The 15,387-nt window shown below is 60.8% G+C and overlaps 1 protein-coding gene across 4 annotated transcripts; it reads right to left on the bottom strand.

Annotated features, from left to right (window-relative positions):
* Positions 1–2,253: 2,253 nt before the first annotated feature.
* On the bottom strand, positions 2,254–12,467 carry DUSP9 (dual specificity phosphatase 9). Of its 4 annotated transcripts, XM_046672716.1 has the most exons (6): positions 11,872–12,467; positions 7,911–7,977; positions 6,833–7,301; positions 5,839–6,240; positions 4,116–4,562; positions 2,254–3,773 (listed from the first exon to the last, which is right to left on the bottom strand). In XM_046672716.1, the coding sequence occupies exons 1-6, from the start codon at positions 12,378–12,380 to the stop codon at positions 3,448–3,450; spliced, it is 2,220 nt and encodes a 739-aa protein (XP_046528672.1). In that variant the 5' UTR covers positions 12,381–12,467; the 3' UTR covers positions 2,254–3,447. The 4 variants fall into 4 exon arrangements, with proteins under 4 accessions (XP_046528672.1, XP_046528674.1, XP_046528673.1 ...); XM_046672718.1 differs by lacking the exon at positions 7,911–7,977 and having other exon boundaries at positions 11,882–12,012; XM_046672717.1 differs by lacking the exons at positions 6,833–7,301; positions 7,911–7,977 and having other exon boundaries at positions 11,882–12,467.
* Between the last annotated feature and the right edge of the window lie 2,920 nt (positions 12,468–15,387).

Raw genomic sequence — 15,387 nt, forward strand, 5'->3', positions numbered from 1 at the left:
CATGGAGGATTTGTGCTTGCTTCTGCCATGCACTCATGGACAAGACACCCTCTGGACCACTTCATTTGGAACTTTTAAAAAATGTATTTTTAAAACTTTGCTATTTTTATTGGGCTATCACAATCTAAGTAAATTCTGTGTGCAAGCTAATCAGATGCAGCTTCAAGGCAAAAACGGAGCTGTACCCCCAACTAGATTGCTGTCCCTAAGTCCGTCCAAGAGAGAAACGCTGGAGCATCTACTCCTCTGTGCCTAGACCACCATAAAGTAAAATTTCAGCTTGTGGCTGTAAATTCTCAGGGGCAGCATTCTTCTTTTTTTCCACTTCAGCCCAGACTAAAGGTCAAGATAAGCAAACATCCTCACCTCTTTCTGCGGGATGTTTTTTTCTAGGTCACAAAATGTTAGTTTTCTGTTACTGCTGTATCAAATTACCACAAGCTTAGTGGCTTAAAACCACACAAATTTATTATCTTACAGTTATGGAGGTAAGAAATCCAAAATAGATTTCACTAAGCTAAAATTGAGGTGTCGGCAGGGCTGTATTCCTTGAGAAAGTTTGAGAGAAGAATCTATTTTCTTGCCTTTTCCTACTTCTAGAGACCACCTGCATTCCTTGGCTTGCAGCCCCTTCGTCCATCTACAAGGCCAGCAGTGTAGCATCTTCCAATCTCTCTCTGGCTCTGACCCCTGTTTCCATCGTCACATCTCCTTCTCTCACTCCCCTGCCTCCCTCTTTCCCTTATAAAGGTGCATGTGATGGCATTCTGGGCCCACCCTGATAAGCAGTACAATCTCCCCATCTCAAGATCCTTGACTTCATCACATCTGCAAAGTCCCTTTTGCCATGTAAGGTACCATATTCACAGGGTCCCAGGATTGGGATGTGGCCATCTTTGGGGGGGGGGCCCGTGTTCTCCTGACTATACCTACCGAGAGCATTGCCCTTCAAAAGTCCTGGCATTATGGGGTTGCTCAAGTGTTGTCTCCCAGCTCCCGAGGGTGGCATCAGGAAAGCCATGGGAGGAGGGTGTTCAAAGAGGAGGGGCAGCCCAAGGCTCCTGGCTCCTGAGTGGAGATGCCCCTGGGACAGGTGTAGCCCTGGAGCTGGCTCACTCCTCTGGACTCGAGGATCCTCGTCGTTTCTGATCTCAGAGGCTTTCTCTTATTTTCCCACCAGCTCAGCCACTCATTCAAATGTGTGTTTAGATTTCATCCTACGTTTCAGGGGTTCTGGACCGTGAAGGTTTCTCTGGACACACAGTCCACATTGCTCACAAAGTCCCCACTGTATTCTCATACTGCACTTGTCCCCACTCACCCTCCAGCTTCCCTTCCACTTCCTACTGTGTCTCTACGGTTGGTAATCATGACTTCAGAAAGCCACTTCAAGGGCCTGTCTCGTGGGATAGTGGTTAAGTTGGCACGCTCCACTTTGGTGGCCTGGGTTTCGCAGGTTGGGATCCTGGGCGCGGACCTACATACTGCTTACTCATCAAGCCATGCTGTGGCCGTGTCCCACATATAAAATAGAGGAAGACCGGCACAGATGTTAGCTCAGGGCCAATCTTCCTCAGCAAAAAAAAAAAAAGAAAGAAAAAGCAAATCACTTCAGCTGTGGTGTGCAGAAGGCCCTGGAGGCGCCCAGAGCTGAGGCTGGGAGGCCAGGGAGGAGCAAGACCCATCTGTCACTTTAGGTGGCCCAGTGGCCTCTGCAGGCTCTCCCTGCCTCCAACCTGGACCTTTGTGGTCCAAATTCCACACTGCGTCAGCCAGAGGGACACATACTTGGACGCGCAAGTCTGTCCATGTCCCCCCCAGCTCAGGTCCTTCTGTGGCTCCCATCACCCCATATTGAGGCTTGGGTCTGACTCCGCACTGAGTTTCAGGGCTCAGCTGCCAAACTCTGTGGTCACGTGTGGGTTCCTGCTCCCCTACTCTCTCCACCGCACTGGACACCCAGCATCGTTTACTGCTTCGTGGGGTCTGTTGTTTAGTGTCTTCCCTCCCCCTCCAAGAAGTTGGCTCTGAGCAGCAGGCTTCTGGCTCACTGCTGCGTCCTGGTCCCTAGCCCTGTGTGGCACAAAGTAGGGGCTCAATGGGTCAGGAGTGAAGGGAAAGTCGGCCAGAGGTTAGGCCAACAGGTGCGTGGGCGCCAGATGGGAAATGATGACATGGGGGTGGTGTGGCCTCCTTCTCCTCTTCCCCCAAACCCTCTAAGGTGCTCGGGAAGCAGCTTCCCTCCATTCAGTATCTTACATAAACCATTTATTCAGGAACAATTAAAGACAACAACTGTGGGGTGGATTCCCAACCGTGAGGTGGCCCCACTGCAGGGACTGCTGGCCCTGGGTGTGTAAGCAGACTGGCATGCGTGTGCGAGTGCTGACACACACACACACGCATGCATGCACGCCAGTTGCCCACGAGGGGTGTGCACTGCAATGAATGACCATGTGTGTCTGCAGCTTGGCCTCTTCCCCATCCCCCCAAGCCAACCTCGGCTGTGCGGGACCCGCAGCAGCAAAATCCTGGCCGCCTCCTTCCCCTTCTCCACCCTCAGCTCTTGCTCTGAGACCCCATCTCCTCCGGTGGCAGTTTGACCACCCTCAGTCACAAAGAGCCCCAGTGATCCCATAAAGACATCTGGGGGAAGAGGAAGAAAAGCATCTTTTGAGATGTCAAGTGGATAAACAGTCAGGGCGCCAGATGTGCGGCCGGGAACCTGCCCAGCGGCTACCAGGTCGGCGCCCTCCCCTGTGGTGCTGCCAGCAAGGAGCCACACAGAGAGGAGCTGTCCTCGTGGATGCTGGGCGGCCACTGCACCTCTGAGTCTGCATCCTGAGAGGACCCCAGCCCCGCGAGGCCCGAGCCCTCAGCAGAGAAGCAGAGAGGTGACAGTGCGGCTGGTGGCGAACCCCTCCCCATAAGTAGCCATTTGGGGACAGGGATGGGACTGGGAGCAGGTCCCTGTGGCAAATGAGGTGGCAGAGCAGACACACGCCCTTCCTGGACAAGGAAACCACAGGGAGGCTCAGGGCTGGCCCAGCTGGCTGAGCACACAGGGCCTGGGCCTGGGGCACAGGCAGCCACCTGGAATGGTCCCTCGAAATGGGAACCCCCATTCCCCCCAAAGAAAAAAATAACAGTCGCAGAAGAGGCAGGTTCTGGAGCATGGTTCCGCCTGAAAGTGGCGCAGGGCAGGCCGGTGGCCCCGGGCCCGGCCCATAGGCACGTTTAATAGGATTCCTGTGGATGTTTCAAGTGGGCAGGACAGGTCTCTCCCTGCAGCCACCCTGGAGGGGCTCCCGCTCCTGCCTCTTCCCACAGCCCCCGCATGAGGTATTGTGCTCCCCCCAATCCCCCCTGCTTACAGCTGAGCCCGCTCCCGCCTCCCCCCCAGCACATAGGTGGGCCAGAGCACCCACTGGGGGGCAGGGCGGTGCCCTATGTGGGGTCCAGCTCAAAGACACCGTCGCTGGTGGGGGTGGTGAAGAAGGAGGGCGGGTCGGAGGCGGCCGACTCCTGCCCCCCACTGCCCCGCTCCTGTGCCCGCCTCTCCTCCAGCCGCAGGCTGCGCTCGAAGTCCAGCAGCTGCCCCATGAAGTTGAAGTTGGGCGAGATGTTAGACTTCTTCCGCTTGACCAGGTCGTAGGCATCGTTGAGTGAGAGGTGGAGCTTCTGCATGAGGTAGGCCACGGTGACAGTGACAGAGCGGCTGACGCCCGCCAGGCAGTGAACGAGCACCCCGCAGTTCTGGGACAAGGCCTCATCTAGGAGGGGGCAGAGCGGGCCCAGTGTGAGGTGCAGGCCAGTGACCTTCCGAAGGGGCCCTCGCAGCCCCCGCTCCGCCCTCCAAGGCAGGTGGCTCTGGCTAGGTTCAGCTTGGGAGCTCTGGCCAGCCTCAGGAGTCCTGGAGCTTTCACGGGCTGCCTCTGGGAGTGGGCCCAGCACTGCTTGACCCCAGAAGTGCCATCCCGGCTCTGGGCTCTGGGGATGGCAGCCAAGCCTGGGAGGAACCCTTGTGAGGGAGAGAGGGAAGATATGGGAGAGGCCAGGAGCCAGGCTTTGGGGGTGAGGTGAGAAGGAGGAGCAGGAGGGCAGGGTGGACTCACCAATGAACGCAATGGCCTCTGGAAAGAACTGGGACAAGTTCTGGCTCCAGTGGTCTGAGATGGGGATCTGCTTGTAGTGAAAGTCACCATTCTTCTCGAAGAGGTTAGGGAGGTTGGGGGTGACATTGAGGATGTATCGGATGCCCAGCTTGGCCAAGCTCTCCACATTGGCCGAATCTCGGGCACTGCCCAGGTAGAGGTTGGGCAGGATCTGGACGGGGAAGGAGGGCAGCAGCCCCGCTGGGGGGGGCGTGCCACCCTCTGAATCCAGGCCACAGCTCATAGTGTCACGGTCAGGCTCAGATTCTGCATCAGAGCAGTCGGAGCCCAGGCACAGGCCACCCAACCCCACCACTGGGCTGGGCACCGGGGCTGTGCTTGGGCCCCCACAGCTGAGGCTGGTCTCACACAGGTGAGGGCACTCGGCTTGGAATCTGCTGAAGCCACCTGGAAAGGGAGAGGGAGGGGGTCCTGCTGATCTGGCCTTCTAGGCAGCCAAGTGTCCCTGGCTCGGGATACAGAACTGACCCTAGACAACCCCGGTGCCATCAGGGGCTTGTGGATGTCCCCAAAGGGGACTTGAAAGCCAGCAGCCTGATCTATACTGGGGACCCATATGGTACGCTATGGGTAGCCCAGCCTTCCTCGCTCAGCACTGCTGGCCACTCCTCTGGAGAGCATGTGCCCATTGCAGCTGTTGGGGGTGCAAGAGCTGGATCCAGGCAGAGCCACCTACAGAGGATCTGACACGCCCAGGACCCAGCTGAGGCAGGCACGAAGGCTCAACAGAGTCTAGAGGTCCTGCCAGCCTTGGGGAGGACAGTGGCCATCAGTTAAAGCAGAGGAAAGGTTCAGATGGGAATTCTCTGCCTGGGTGTTTCCTGATTCAGCTCAACCAGGAGCACCCTGAGGACAGGGGCAGAGTCACAGCCATCTTTGCGCTCTCTTTAGGGATGAAGTGGGACCCCAAGAGGCAGGGAGCCTGGGAGAGAGTGAGACATTCCACCGGGATGGTTCCAAAGTCCCAAGAAGCCAGGGTCTCCCTCATCTACGGGTAACTACTATGTCCCTGGGCTGGGGGTGGGGGCCTGGAAATCCACTTTCTATATTTCTATATTCCTGTGGATTCAGAATGGAGCAAAGGATGACAGCCCAATGATCCTCTTCGATGGGGAGGTGGGGCAGCTGACTCTGTAGGTTCATGGGAACTCTGTCCCTACCCTGGACCGCCGAAGGTGGCATGTGTGTGTTACCGGCCTGTACCAGCTTGTCTCTCCTCCCCAGCCCTGCTGTGACTATGGGGGCACAGGTCTCTGCCTCCTCACACCTCCTCTAGCCTTCACGGGTTCTCTCTCCCCCCACCCTTTGTCCTCCTGTGGTCCCTGCCTCCTTTGCCCTGGCTGAATAGCTGTGGGAGGTGGCCATACCACCCTGGGAGGCTGGGAGCCTGCACTTGGGACTCCATTCCCGGGCATCCCTGGGAGCCAGGTCAGCTCAGCCTGATTCTCCCCATTTTCTAGACTCAGAAACTGGGGCTCCCTAGGGTGAAGGGCTTGCCCCAAGTCATGCTCAGGGGAGAGGATCTCACCTCCACTTTACACAAAATGAAGTGGGGCCTGCCCAAGGTCAAATCAATTATGAATCCCTGCGGAAGGTGGGGCCCTGCCTCCCAGACCGGGGTCCTCCCCGGGCCGGTGCCCGCTGCGCCACCACCAGCACCTACCCTGTAGGTAGTAGGCCAGATAGCCTTCCTCCCGAAGCTTCTGGAGCAGGGTGCCCAGCACGGACTCAGCCTCCCACTCTTCGGCTTCTGCCTCCCCGCGCCGCTGCCGGCCCCCGCCCTGGTCGTACAAGAGCACCGGGGCGGGCGGGGGCGGCTGCAGCGGCGGCCCAGGCAGGAGCGCGCGCACTGACAGGCTCCCCCGGCGCAGGCGGCGCAGCAGCAGCGCGGGCAGGGCCACGCTCAGCGCCCCGCCGATGCGCGCCGACTCGTACAGCTCGCGGCTGCGGCAGTCCAGGAGCAGCAGCCGCGGTCGCGGGGGCGACAGCTCCCGGCGCAGCCACAGGCACGAGCGGCCCAGACCCTCCATGGGCTCCCGGCTCCCGGCACGTGGGGCTGCTGGCGCTGCAGAGAGAGGGAAGGCGGCGGCGTGAGCCGCCGTCCTCCACGCCCAGCCGCCACGGGGCGCGGGCCCAGGGGCCAAGACGTGAAGCCAACCCAGTGTCCTGAAGGCGGGCGCCCAGGGTCCGGCAGGTCCACAGCCCGATTCTTTTCTGGCACCCCTCCCACAGTGAGGACACGCAGCAAGGCGCCCCGTGCGCCCCACGAAAAACGCCGGAGGCAGCCACTCCGGCGCCCGGCGCTGCTCCACGCCCCAGGAAGGGAAGTGTGAGAGGACCCCCAGAAGAGGAAGGCTGGGCGTCCAATGGCTCCTTTGAGAGCCATGGGTCCCTTCCCAGCCCTCCTAGGGTGGCCCAAGGCCACAGCCACGTCCCTTCACACCCCCTTTCTGCGTCTCTCGCTCGGCCCGGCCGCAATCACTCCCTAAGTTCCAGCTTCTGACTTCGGGGGCATGCGCCTGGGAGAGAGACTCGAGGCCGAGATCTCCCCCACGGCCAGGCGGGCCGGGGAAAAGAGATAGTGGGCCTCGGTTGGCCTTCTCGGAGCTGACCTGGCCGTGGGGTCCCCCGGGAGGAGAAAACAAAAGGAGAGAGACCTGGAGCGTGTTCCAGCAGCGGGCGGCCGCGCGCGGACATCCGGGCCACGGCCACCGCGGGACGCAGGGCGCCGTCCCCGGGCAGGGTGTCCCCGGGGCCGGCCATCGGGAAGAGGGCGGGGCAGCGGAGCAGGCGCGCACGTGGAAGCTCAGTCCGGTGCAGCCTGCGCGCCGGCAGCTTTCTGGCAGCGGGACCCAGCTTCCACCTTGGAAGCCGCTGCCTTTGGACGTGGAGCTGCCGTTTGGAGGGGCGGGGCGGCGGGGGCGGCGGGGGCGGCGGGGGCGGGCTCAGGGGGGCCGGCGAGCCAACGGGTGCCAGCGAAAGCAGTAGGGTGGGCCCGGCAAGTGGCGGGCGCGCTGAGCTGGGGCTTCCACCGAAGCGGGACAGAGCTGGGGCAGAGGCCAAGGGCAGGTCAGGGGCCCAGCAGGGGACCGGCCTCAGCTCCCCTGGCCGGCGCCAGTCGGGTCCCTGGAGGCAGGGGGAGGGGTGAGGACAAGAGCCCAGTGCGCCTGCCCTGGAGGTTGCCTCCTGCCCTACTCATTCCTTGACCCTGGACCGTCATGCCCCCTGACTGGACTTCAGCAGTCCCATCTATATAATGGCTCCTCATGGTCACCACCTTGGGATGCCACTGAAATCACGGAGGGGAGGAGGAAGCGGGATCAGAAAGCTGCTGCTGCCCTCTGCCCCGGAACTCTACCCAAGGCTGGCTGGAGGGCTAGGCAGGCAGAAGGCAGCTTCTGGGCACCCCCAGGGGCTTCTTTCACACAGGCCAAAGGCCCCCAGGAGCTCTACGCTCCCAGCCCTAAACTGGAGAGCTCTGCTCTTATCACGGTTCTGATCCTGGGAGTCGCCCCCCGCCCTCTCCCTCTGCCTCCTCCCTAGTCAAGAGTCGATTCTTTTCTACTTAAATCTCTCTCTCATCTTTACTCTCTCCTCTGCCTCCTGCGCTGGCCAAGGGCTTGCATTCTCCAGTTCTTGATGAGGAGGTCACCATCACAGCTTCCAAAGCCCTCCCCCCGCCTCGGCCCTGCCCTGCACCGAGCAGCGGTCAGCAAAGGCCGGTGGCCTCCATACCTTCCACGGACACCAGATGATGAGCAGGTAGGACACACGAGGTCCCTGCTTGCATGGTGCTCCCAGGCTAGTAGGACAGGTCAGTAATAGACAGGGAGAGCGAACAAGGTAATACAGCTGTGATAAGTGCTGAGACAATGAAACGAAGTGGGGGAGTTCTGGAAAAGTCTACCTGTGTCCCTTCTCTGCTTAGAACCCCTCTAAAGCAAATAGCAGAGTTGAAGGAGAATGTGCAACAGATAAGACAAAGTTCATACAAATTAATCAAAAGGTTAAGGGGCAGGTCCCGTGGCCAAGTGGTTAAGTTCGCGTGCTCTGCTTAGGCGGCCCAGGGTTTCACCGGTTCAGATCCTGGGCACAGACACAGCACCGCTCATCAAACCATACTGAGGTGGCGTCCCACATGCCACAGCTAGAAGGACCCACAACTAAAAATATACAACTATGTACCGGGGGGATTTGGGGAGTAAAAGGAAAAATAAAATCTCAAAAAAAAAAAAAAAGAGGTTAAGACTCCGATAGATAAATGAGCAAAGAACCAGAGACAACTGCATGGAGGAGGAAATACACCAGGGACAAGCCATTTGGGGGAAGGTTCAACTTCAGGCTTGGAAGGAAAGCAAATTTAAAAAACAAGGCAACAACAACTGAAAACAAGGGAGCACTTCCCCCCATTACATTAGTAAAATGCTCTCAAAACAAGAACACCCAGTGCTGGCAAGGATGCTGTGAAATTGGCCTGAGGCTCTATTGCTGGTGGCTGGAGGATTCTATTGGTATGGCCCTTCTGGAAATGAATTTGATAATATGCATCCAGAGCTAGGAAGAAATCCACACCCTCTGGCACCACAAGACATGTGCCTAAGGAGAGAAGGACGCAAAGCCACTGAAAGGCCAATGGTGAAGATAGTTAAGTCCAGTGTGGCTGCTGAAGACTCCTCTCACAAACACAAACTTGGGAGGTAATGCTGGGGAGAGGGCGGGTTACAGACAACCAGGCCCCCTCCCTCCCTCCCTGCCCCAGCGGGCTGCCTGGGACTCATCTCTGGCCACAGCCCACCATGTCCTAGCCTCTGAAATGAGTCCTACTGCCTGTGTTCAGGGGCCTCAGGCAGCTGGGCTGTGTCCCCCTGCCCCCCAGCCCAGGCCTCCCGCGTCTGTAGCCTGTCCAGATTCTGCGCCTTCTTCAGGTCCTCCCTAGGCACCCTCCTCTGGGGAGGCCTTCCCAGCCTGTAGTCTTCCTCCTCTGTGCTCCAGACCTCAGTTCCGTGAGGCTGCAATGCCCGAGAGCTGCAAATTGGGAGGCCGGGCCGAGCAGGGCCGGCTTCCCCCTGTCTCGCTGCTCCAGGGCAGGGACTCAGTCTTCTGTCATCGCCTTTCCCTCCCATCCTAGCTCCCAGAGGCAGAGGTGGGCTGCCACCTGGCCATGAGTCCCAAGCCTGGGGGCTCCCCCCAGGCCAGTCGCAGCTGGAGGAGGGACGCTAGGGTGGGCAGGGGTTGAAGGCACCAAGGGGCTCTGCAATGTGCCAGCCTGGCTGCCTTGTGGGCAGTGGGGGTGGCAATGCCCGACGGGGAGGTGGAGAGACACATGCCCCTACCTGGACTGTCATGGGGCTCAGTGTGGTTGGAGAGAAGAAGGGTCACCAACCCCGAGGGAGGTAAGAGCTCCTGAGGTATGGAGGCATGTTTTCTGGAGAGGGCTCCCTGGAGGAGGTGATGGGAGTCAGGCTGGGAAGATGAGGATGGGGAGGGAGGCGACTTCTGCACTGGTGAAGGGAGAGGAAGCTAGGCTTCAAGAAACCCCCCAGGATGGGACTGTGCCGTCACCTGCATCTCCCAATGCCTGAAGAGTGGCTCTCCTGCACCTTGCTCCAGACCCCTGTTGGCAAGCCTCTCCCACGGGAGAAAGCTTTCAGGAGGGGGAATTTCAGTCTTGAAAGCGAGTGCTTAATGTGCCGGGCGGCAGCAGTGCCTGCTGCGCCAGCAGCAGGACAAACTGGAACCTGTTGCCACCTCCGCACTGCAGGGCTGAGCGCAGCCAAGTGCCCCCTCCCTCGACCCTCGCCGGGTGGCCCGCACTCAGGCCCCATGCAGCGCCCGCTCTGGGTGCCAGCACCCCTCAACGCAGCTCCCCAGGCAGGCTGGGCAGGGGGAGGCGGTGCCGCGCGCCGGGGCAGGCAGAGCCAGGCCACCCGATGGCCGCAGGGTGGGCGCTGCGCCCGCTGCCCCAGCCCTCTCTGGGCACTCCCAGCCTCCGCCCGGCCGGGCCAATGCCCCTTGTAGGCCGGGAGGACGCTGCTGCCAGTAGGCCCGGAGCGTGCCGCGTGCGCCCTCTGGTCCCTGGAGCCTCCAGAGAGTGGCGCCCCACCTCCCCCTCCCTCCCTCCGCCCCGAAATGCACGGTTCCCACCGGGCTGAGTGGCAAGATTTCGGCTGTGGCTGTCACAGCCGGTCACATGGCCAGGAGCACAACTCCCAGCGACAGCGTTCCTGCCAAACCCAGTGTCTTTTCCACCAAATCCACTTTTCACTGGGGATGGCTTTCTGCTTTTCCTGGTCGGTCTCCTCGCGGGACTGGGAGTTCCTCCAAGGCAGGAGCCGGTGTGTGCCCGGCCCTAAGCTGGCCCCAGCCCCCAGTGCAGGGCCAGGCATGCACCTCGGTGCTCCCGGAAGAAATGCTCGTTAACAAAGGCAAGAATGAATGAAACCAATTGTTGCATGAGGGAACCCAGGAGGGTGCTGCTCCTGCTTTTTCTCTCAGCGGGCCACAGGCTCCCCTCTCAGACACACACAAGCACACGTGCACACACAGTCCTCTCCCACCACACTCGCAGACAGGCGCACACACTGCACCCACCCGGACTCCTATCCTCATGGAATCCACGACCTACTATGTGCGGGCTGGGCAATTGGCAGCCGTTTGATCCCAGCTGGGCCGCCTCCATTTCAATGCCTGCCTCTTCCTTCCTCCTCCCTGCCGCCCTTCCGCGCCCTGCCATCTAAGTAGGGTGGGTGCCTTGAGCCCCAAGTGCCTTCTTCATCTCTTAGGGAAGAGGCCAAGCCAGTCACTGGAGAGACTCAAGGTCTGTTTAGGGAGGCACCTGGGGGGCCTCAGGAGAGTGAGTGGCTGCCCAAGGTGAGCCAGAGGTGCCTGACGGTCCCCAAATGCTGTAGCCTCTAGACCCCACGGGCCAGGTGTTGCAGGTGGTGGTGGAAGGGAGTCAGGGCTGTGCTGAGGGGCGTTGAGGGCTATGGGGGCGGGGCAGGGTGCTGAAAGTGTGAATCCAGCAGGTGTGCCGACATGTTGGGGTGTATGAGAGCGCATGCTAGGGTGTATGCCTGGGGAGTGGGCCTAGCTATGGCGAGTGGGGAGTGTCGGCCGCTGTGGTGTGGGTTAGTGTTGGGGCTTTGCTCTGGGGTGGGTGGATTGCTGTCTCCAGGCTGGGAACGTGGGTGGGGTGTCTGTAATGAGCATATGGGGAGTTGGAGATGGTGGGGGCACGGTGAGGGAGCTCTGTTAGTGCAGATATCACAGGGATGTGTTGGGAGTGTGTGCCTGTGCATGAGTGTGTACTGAGGCGTGGCAGGGTCTGGGATGGGTGCCTGCCTGAGTTGGGGACAGTGGTGGGTGGTGGATTAGGTGCACTGCAGGGACCCGGGTCCACGGTGCACGGTTTGTGTGCGCGCGTAAGTGGCAGGGGGTGTGCGTGGCGCAGGACACTGGAGGTGCACGGGTGGGATGCGGGGGGGCGTGCGGCGGGAGGACCGAGTGGGCCTCGCCCGGGCGCGTGCGTGGGTCTCGCTGGGGCGCGTGCGTCGGCCCCATGGGGCGCGCGTTGGCAAGACTTTGGGGGTACAGGGCGGAGGAGTGCACGTCGGGGGGCTGCCACGCCGGGTGGGGGTGGGGGTGGGGGTGGGGGTGGGGGTGGGGTGGGTGCCTGGGCGCCGCGTGCTCCCCTCACCTCCGCTCACCTCCGGTCCGCTCGGCTTCCTGTGCCAGCTCCGCGCGTCGCGGCCGGGAAGTTTCCGAAGCCCGGGCGGCGGGAAGCTCCACCGCTGCTGCCACGGAGCGCCACCGGAGCCTCGGGCGGCGGCCTCGCCTGGAGCCGAGGGGGCCGCCGCCGCCGCTGCGGAGGGAAACTCCAAATCCCGCCTCCGCCGCCGCCTCCTCCCCTCCCGTCGCCGTCTTCTCCGCCCCCTGCCCAGGAGGGGCAATGTCGCCGGCGGCTCGCAGGCAGGCAGTGGGGAGGGGCGGCAGCCTGCCCGGCGTCTCCCTCCACCTCCCGCGTCCCCGCCTGCCTTCCTCCCACCTGCGAGCCTCTGCCGCTCCGCCCGCCGCCGTGCCTGCCGCGTGCGGGCCCCCCGAGTTTGGGGCGCAGGAGGGGGTGGGGGCCTGACCTAGGCCGGACGTGGACTGGGAGAGGGTTGCACCAAAGAGCCTGCTTCCAGCGAGAGAAGCAAAGGGGCCCATTGAGGACCAAGCACACCTTGGCCCCCAGGGCCACCTCCTGCTGCCATAGGGGAGAGGGCGTAAGGCCCAGCTGAGAGCGCAGCAAGTGCCCCCAAGCCCCAGGTCCCCCTGCGCTGTGTTCTCCCACTCTCCTCTGTCTGATTCTGGCATCAGAGCCTCAGTGCCTGGAAGAGGTGGAGCCAGGGCGGTGGGGGAGGGGCTGGGAGGGGTGTTCTCGGCAGGCCCACTTTGCTTTCCTCTGCACCAAAGGCCACGAGCGTCCCCACCAAGCACCTCGTTTTGTCCTTACACCAGTCTGAGAGTCCGAGGAGACGTTCCCATACTATAGCTGGGGAAACCGAGGCAGTAGTTTCTTGGTGGTCAGGCAATAATGTGGTGGCAGAGCCTGACTGGGCTCAGGCTGGCTGTGTTCAGAAGCCTTAGCTGAGCGTGGACAAGACCCAGTGGGTTTCTGGCCTGCTCACTGCTGTGGGGAGGGGGAGGCAGGGAGGAGCACGCAGGAGGCTCACCCCTGGAATGGGGCAGAGGGATGTTGAGAACTAGTGTGAGGCTGGGCCGTCAAGGGCTGGCTTCGGTCTGGGGCTTCCCCTATGTTTGGCCCAGGGAGATCAGAATGCGGTGAGGCCAGGCCAGGACTACACCCAGAGGGAGGCAGGCAGAGCCGGATGCCAGCTGTTCATGGATGATGGGCGGCCAAGGGAGGCCTGGCCGTCTGGCTCGCGTCTGCGGCAGCGCTGAATTCCCCTGAGTCATCACCCCTGGAAAAAGAGAGGAGAGGGACAGCTTTGTCTCTGGTGCCTCAGTTTCCTCATCTGTACACTGGAGTAGAGGCCAGGACCTCTTGATCTCCATGGGCCCTCCTAGCTTTGCTGTAGTTTCCATCCATGATGTGTGAGCTGGGGCAGGGTCCTGCTGCCACCAGGCGGCCCTGCCCGCTCTGTCCTTTGCCTCTTTCCAGCCTGAGCAGACGCCCGCCCTTAGAACCTTCCCCCTGCTTGGGCCCCTGGGCCTTTCTGGGTTGCACCCACTGGCAGGTGCATCTGCCAGGCAGGCCCAAGGTGCTCCAGGGCTGGGTGTCCTTTCACCTCTCCTTCAGCATCAGGGCTCCAGGGGCCAATGTGGAGCTGAACTGCCAAAATGACACCACACGGGCAAGCAAACGAAACTGTGTGCAGGGTCCCCCCCGCTGGAGCCAGCACTTCTGTAGCAGTCCACACTGCCAGTTGTCCTGAAGTTAGGGGGCCTTTGCTGAGAAATCAACATATGCTAGAAGCTGTGCCACGCAGCAACAGGACCATTTTATCAGTCAAAACTGAAAATACGTGGAGACTAAAAAAGATGGGGCTGGCTTTCACCCCTTGGTGGTCCTCCCATTTGGGGAAGACATATGGCGGCTGGGCCTGTGGTCTAGGTACTCAGTTGGGCCCAGGCAAAGGCTTGGTGAGCTGACTCACAGAGGAGATTCTGGACAGGTTGGGTAACCAATTCTCCCCACCCCCTGCCATCCTGTGCTTTAGTGACTCAGGCCTGAACCGCTGGAGGAGGAACATTTGGATTGAATGATGCTGCCCCCACCCCTGCAAGCTCTCATCCCAGCCCTCCCACAGCACCTCTGCTCTCCAGGCAGCAAGGCCCACCCAGCCCAGGAGGAGAAGAAAGCTGACCCGATGGCCAGGCCTCCTTCCTCTGCCCCACGGACTTGTCTTGGCTAGCAAGGCCTGGCCTGTGCCCTGTGGAGGAATAAAGTGGAGAACCTTCTTGAAGAGGACTTGAGTGCAAGGCCGACTGTTTCGGAATCAAGGTTGTTCTGAAGGCACAGCGGGGCCTCTGTCTGCGAAGCAGCCAAGCCCACGTGCTCAGGCCCCATCTGCTCCTAAGAGAAATCTCAGCCCTCACCCTCTCTCTTCTGTGGTCCTGCTCCCTTTCACTGCAGAACTCAAGGCACTCAGGAAAACGCCCCAGGAACTGCCAGCCCTGTGCAAGGTGGAGGGGCAGAGAGCTGGGCCTTGCTTGGGATAGAGCGGTCTTCAGCCTGGCAGTGCCACCAACCACTGACTCAGCTCTGACACTCTCTGCCATGGTGGCCCTCTGGCTGGAGGCGGCCGTACCTGTTAACGCACACCTTTTTCATGCCCCATTCTGGGCCACTTTCCAGGTGAGTGAAGCTTTGAGGAGAGACCCACCCCCTCTGGCCCCTGCATGGAGATCCTGCTGCCAGCTGGGGGGCCCCGGCACCTGGGCACACCCACAGCCGAGGTTTTATTTCTGGGCAGCCATTGGGTCCTCCTGAGAGCAGTATCTGCACTGAAGCCATTTGCTCCCGTGACAACCGCCCCCAGGCCGCCATCCCTCCACCATCAGGTACCAGGCTTCACTCTGCTCTGCCCCCATCCGAGGCATCTAGCCCAGCATCTTCCAAACCCATCTCGCTACCAGTTGCCATGCCTTCAGGAGCACATTCTAGACCCTGTTCGGGAGCACCCCACCTGCCAGCAACAGTTCCCAAAGGGACCCCGTCCAGACATTTTAAACAAAATGCCCCTGTGGCATCTTCCAGATCTGTATGGCCAGGCAGGGACAGGAGAGAGCGAGAGCAGACAAGGGAGGGGCGTGCTGGGAAGGAGAGCCAGCCTGCGCAGTGATTGATTTCCAAGGGCCGGGACTTCGGAAACCATTAACACCCCCATTCCGGGAGGGCTCAGGTTCAGGTTCAATAACCTGGTTATAACCCCCCTCCAGCCAGCTGCTCGGGCTCCCTCTCCTTGCATTGTCCTCCCAAGAAGCAGTGCGCGTGTCTGGATATACATTACAGATGATATAATCCTTTCACCGGGAGACAGCCGGATGCCCACGCCCATTGGCTGGACAGGCAAAGGGAGGCGAGAGGGAAGAGCCCCTCCAGCCCCCACACAGTGGAGATGGAGGAGAGGGGGAAGCCCCCACGGGTGGGAGGACAGGCTGGGGAGATTGGGGGCACCCAGGACCTGTGGGGAGTCGCTCCCCTGCT

The sequence above is a fragment of the Equus quagga genome, chromosome 10 (assembly GCF_021613505.1).
Source record: "Equus quagga isolate Etosha38 chromosome 10, UCLA_HA_Equagga_1.0, whole genome shotgun sequence".
Lineage (NCBI taxonomy): Eukaryota > Metazoa > Chordata > Mammalia > Perissodactyla > Equidae > Equus > Equus quagga.

Excerpts from the sequence above, each read along its gene's own strand:
- DUSP9 (XM_046672716.1), bottom strand. The coding sequence starts at position 12,380 with ATGGGCCCCTTTGCTTCTCTCGCTGGAAGCAGGCTCTTTGGTGCAACC. Across the intron at positions 6,241-6,832 it reads GCTGCTGGAACACGCTCCAG|CGCCAGCAGCCCCACGTGCC; the intron begins GTCTCTCTCCTT and ends CTCTCTCTGCAG. Across the intron at positions 3,774-4,115 it reads AGAGGCCATTGCGTTCATTG|ATGAGGCCTTGTCCCAGAAC; the intron begins GTGAGTCCACCC and ends GCCCCCTCCTAG.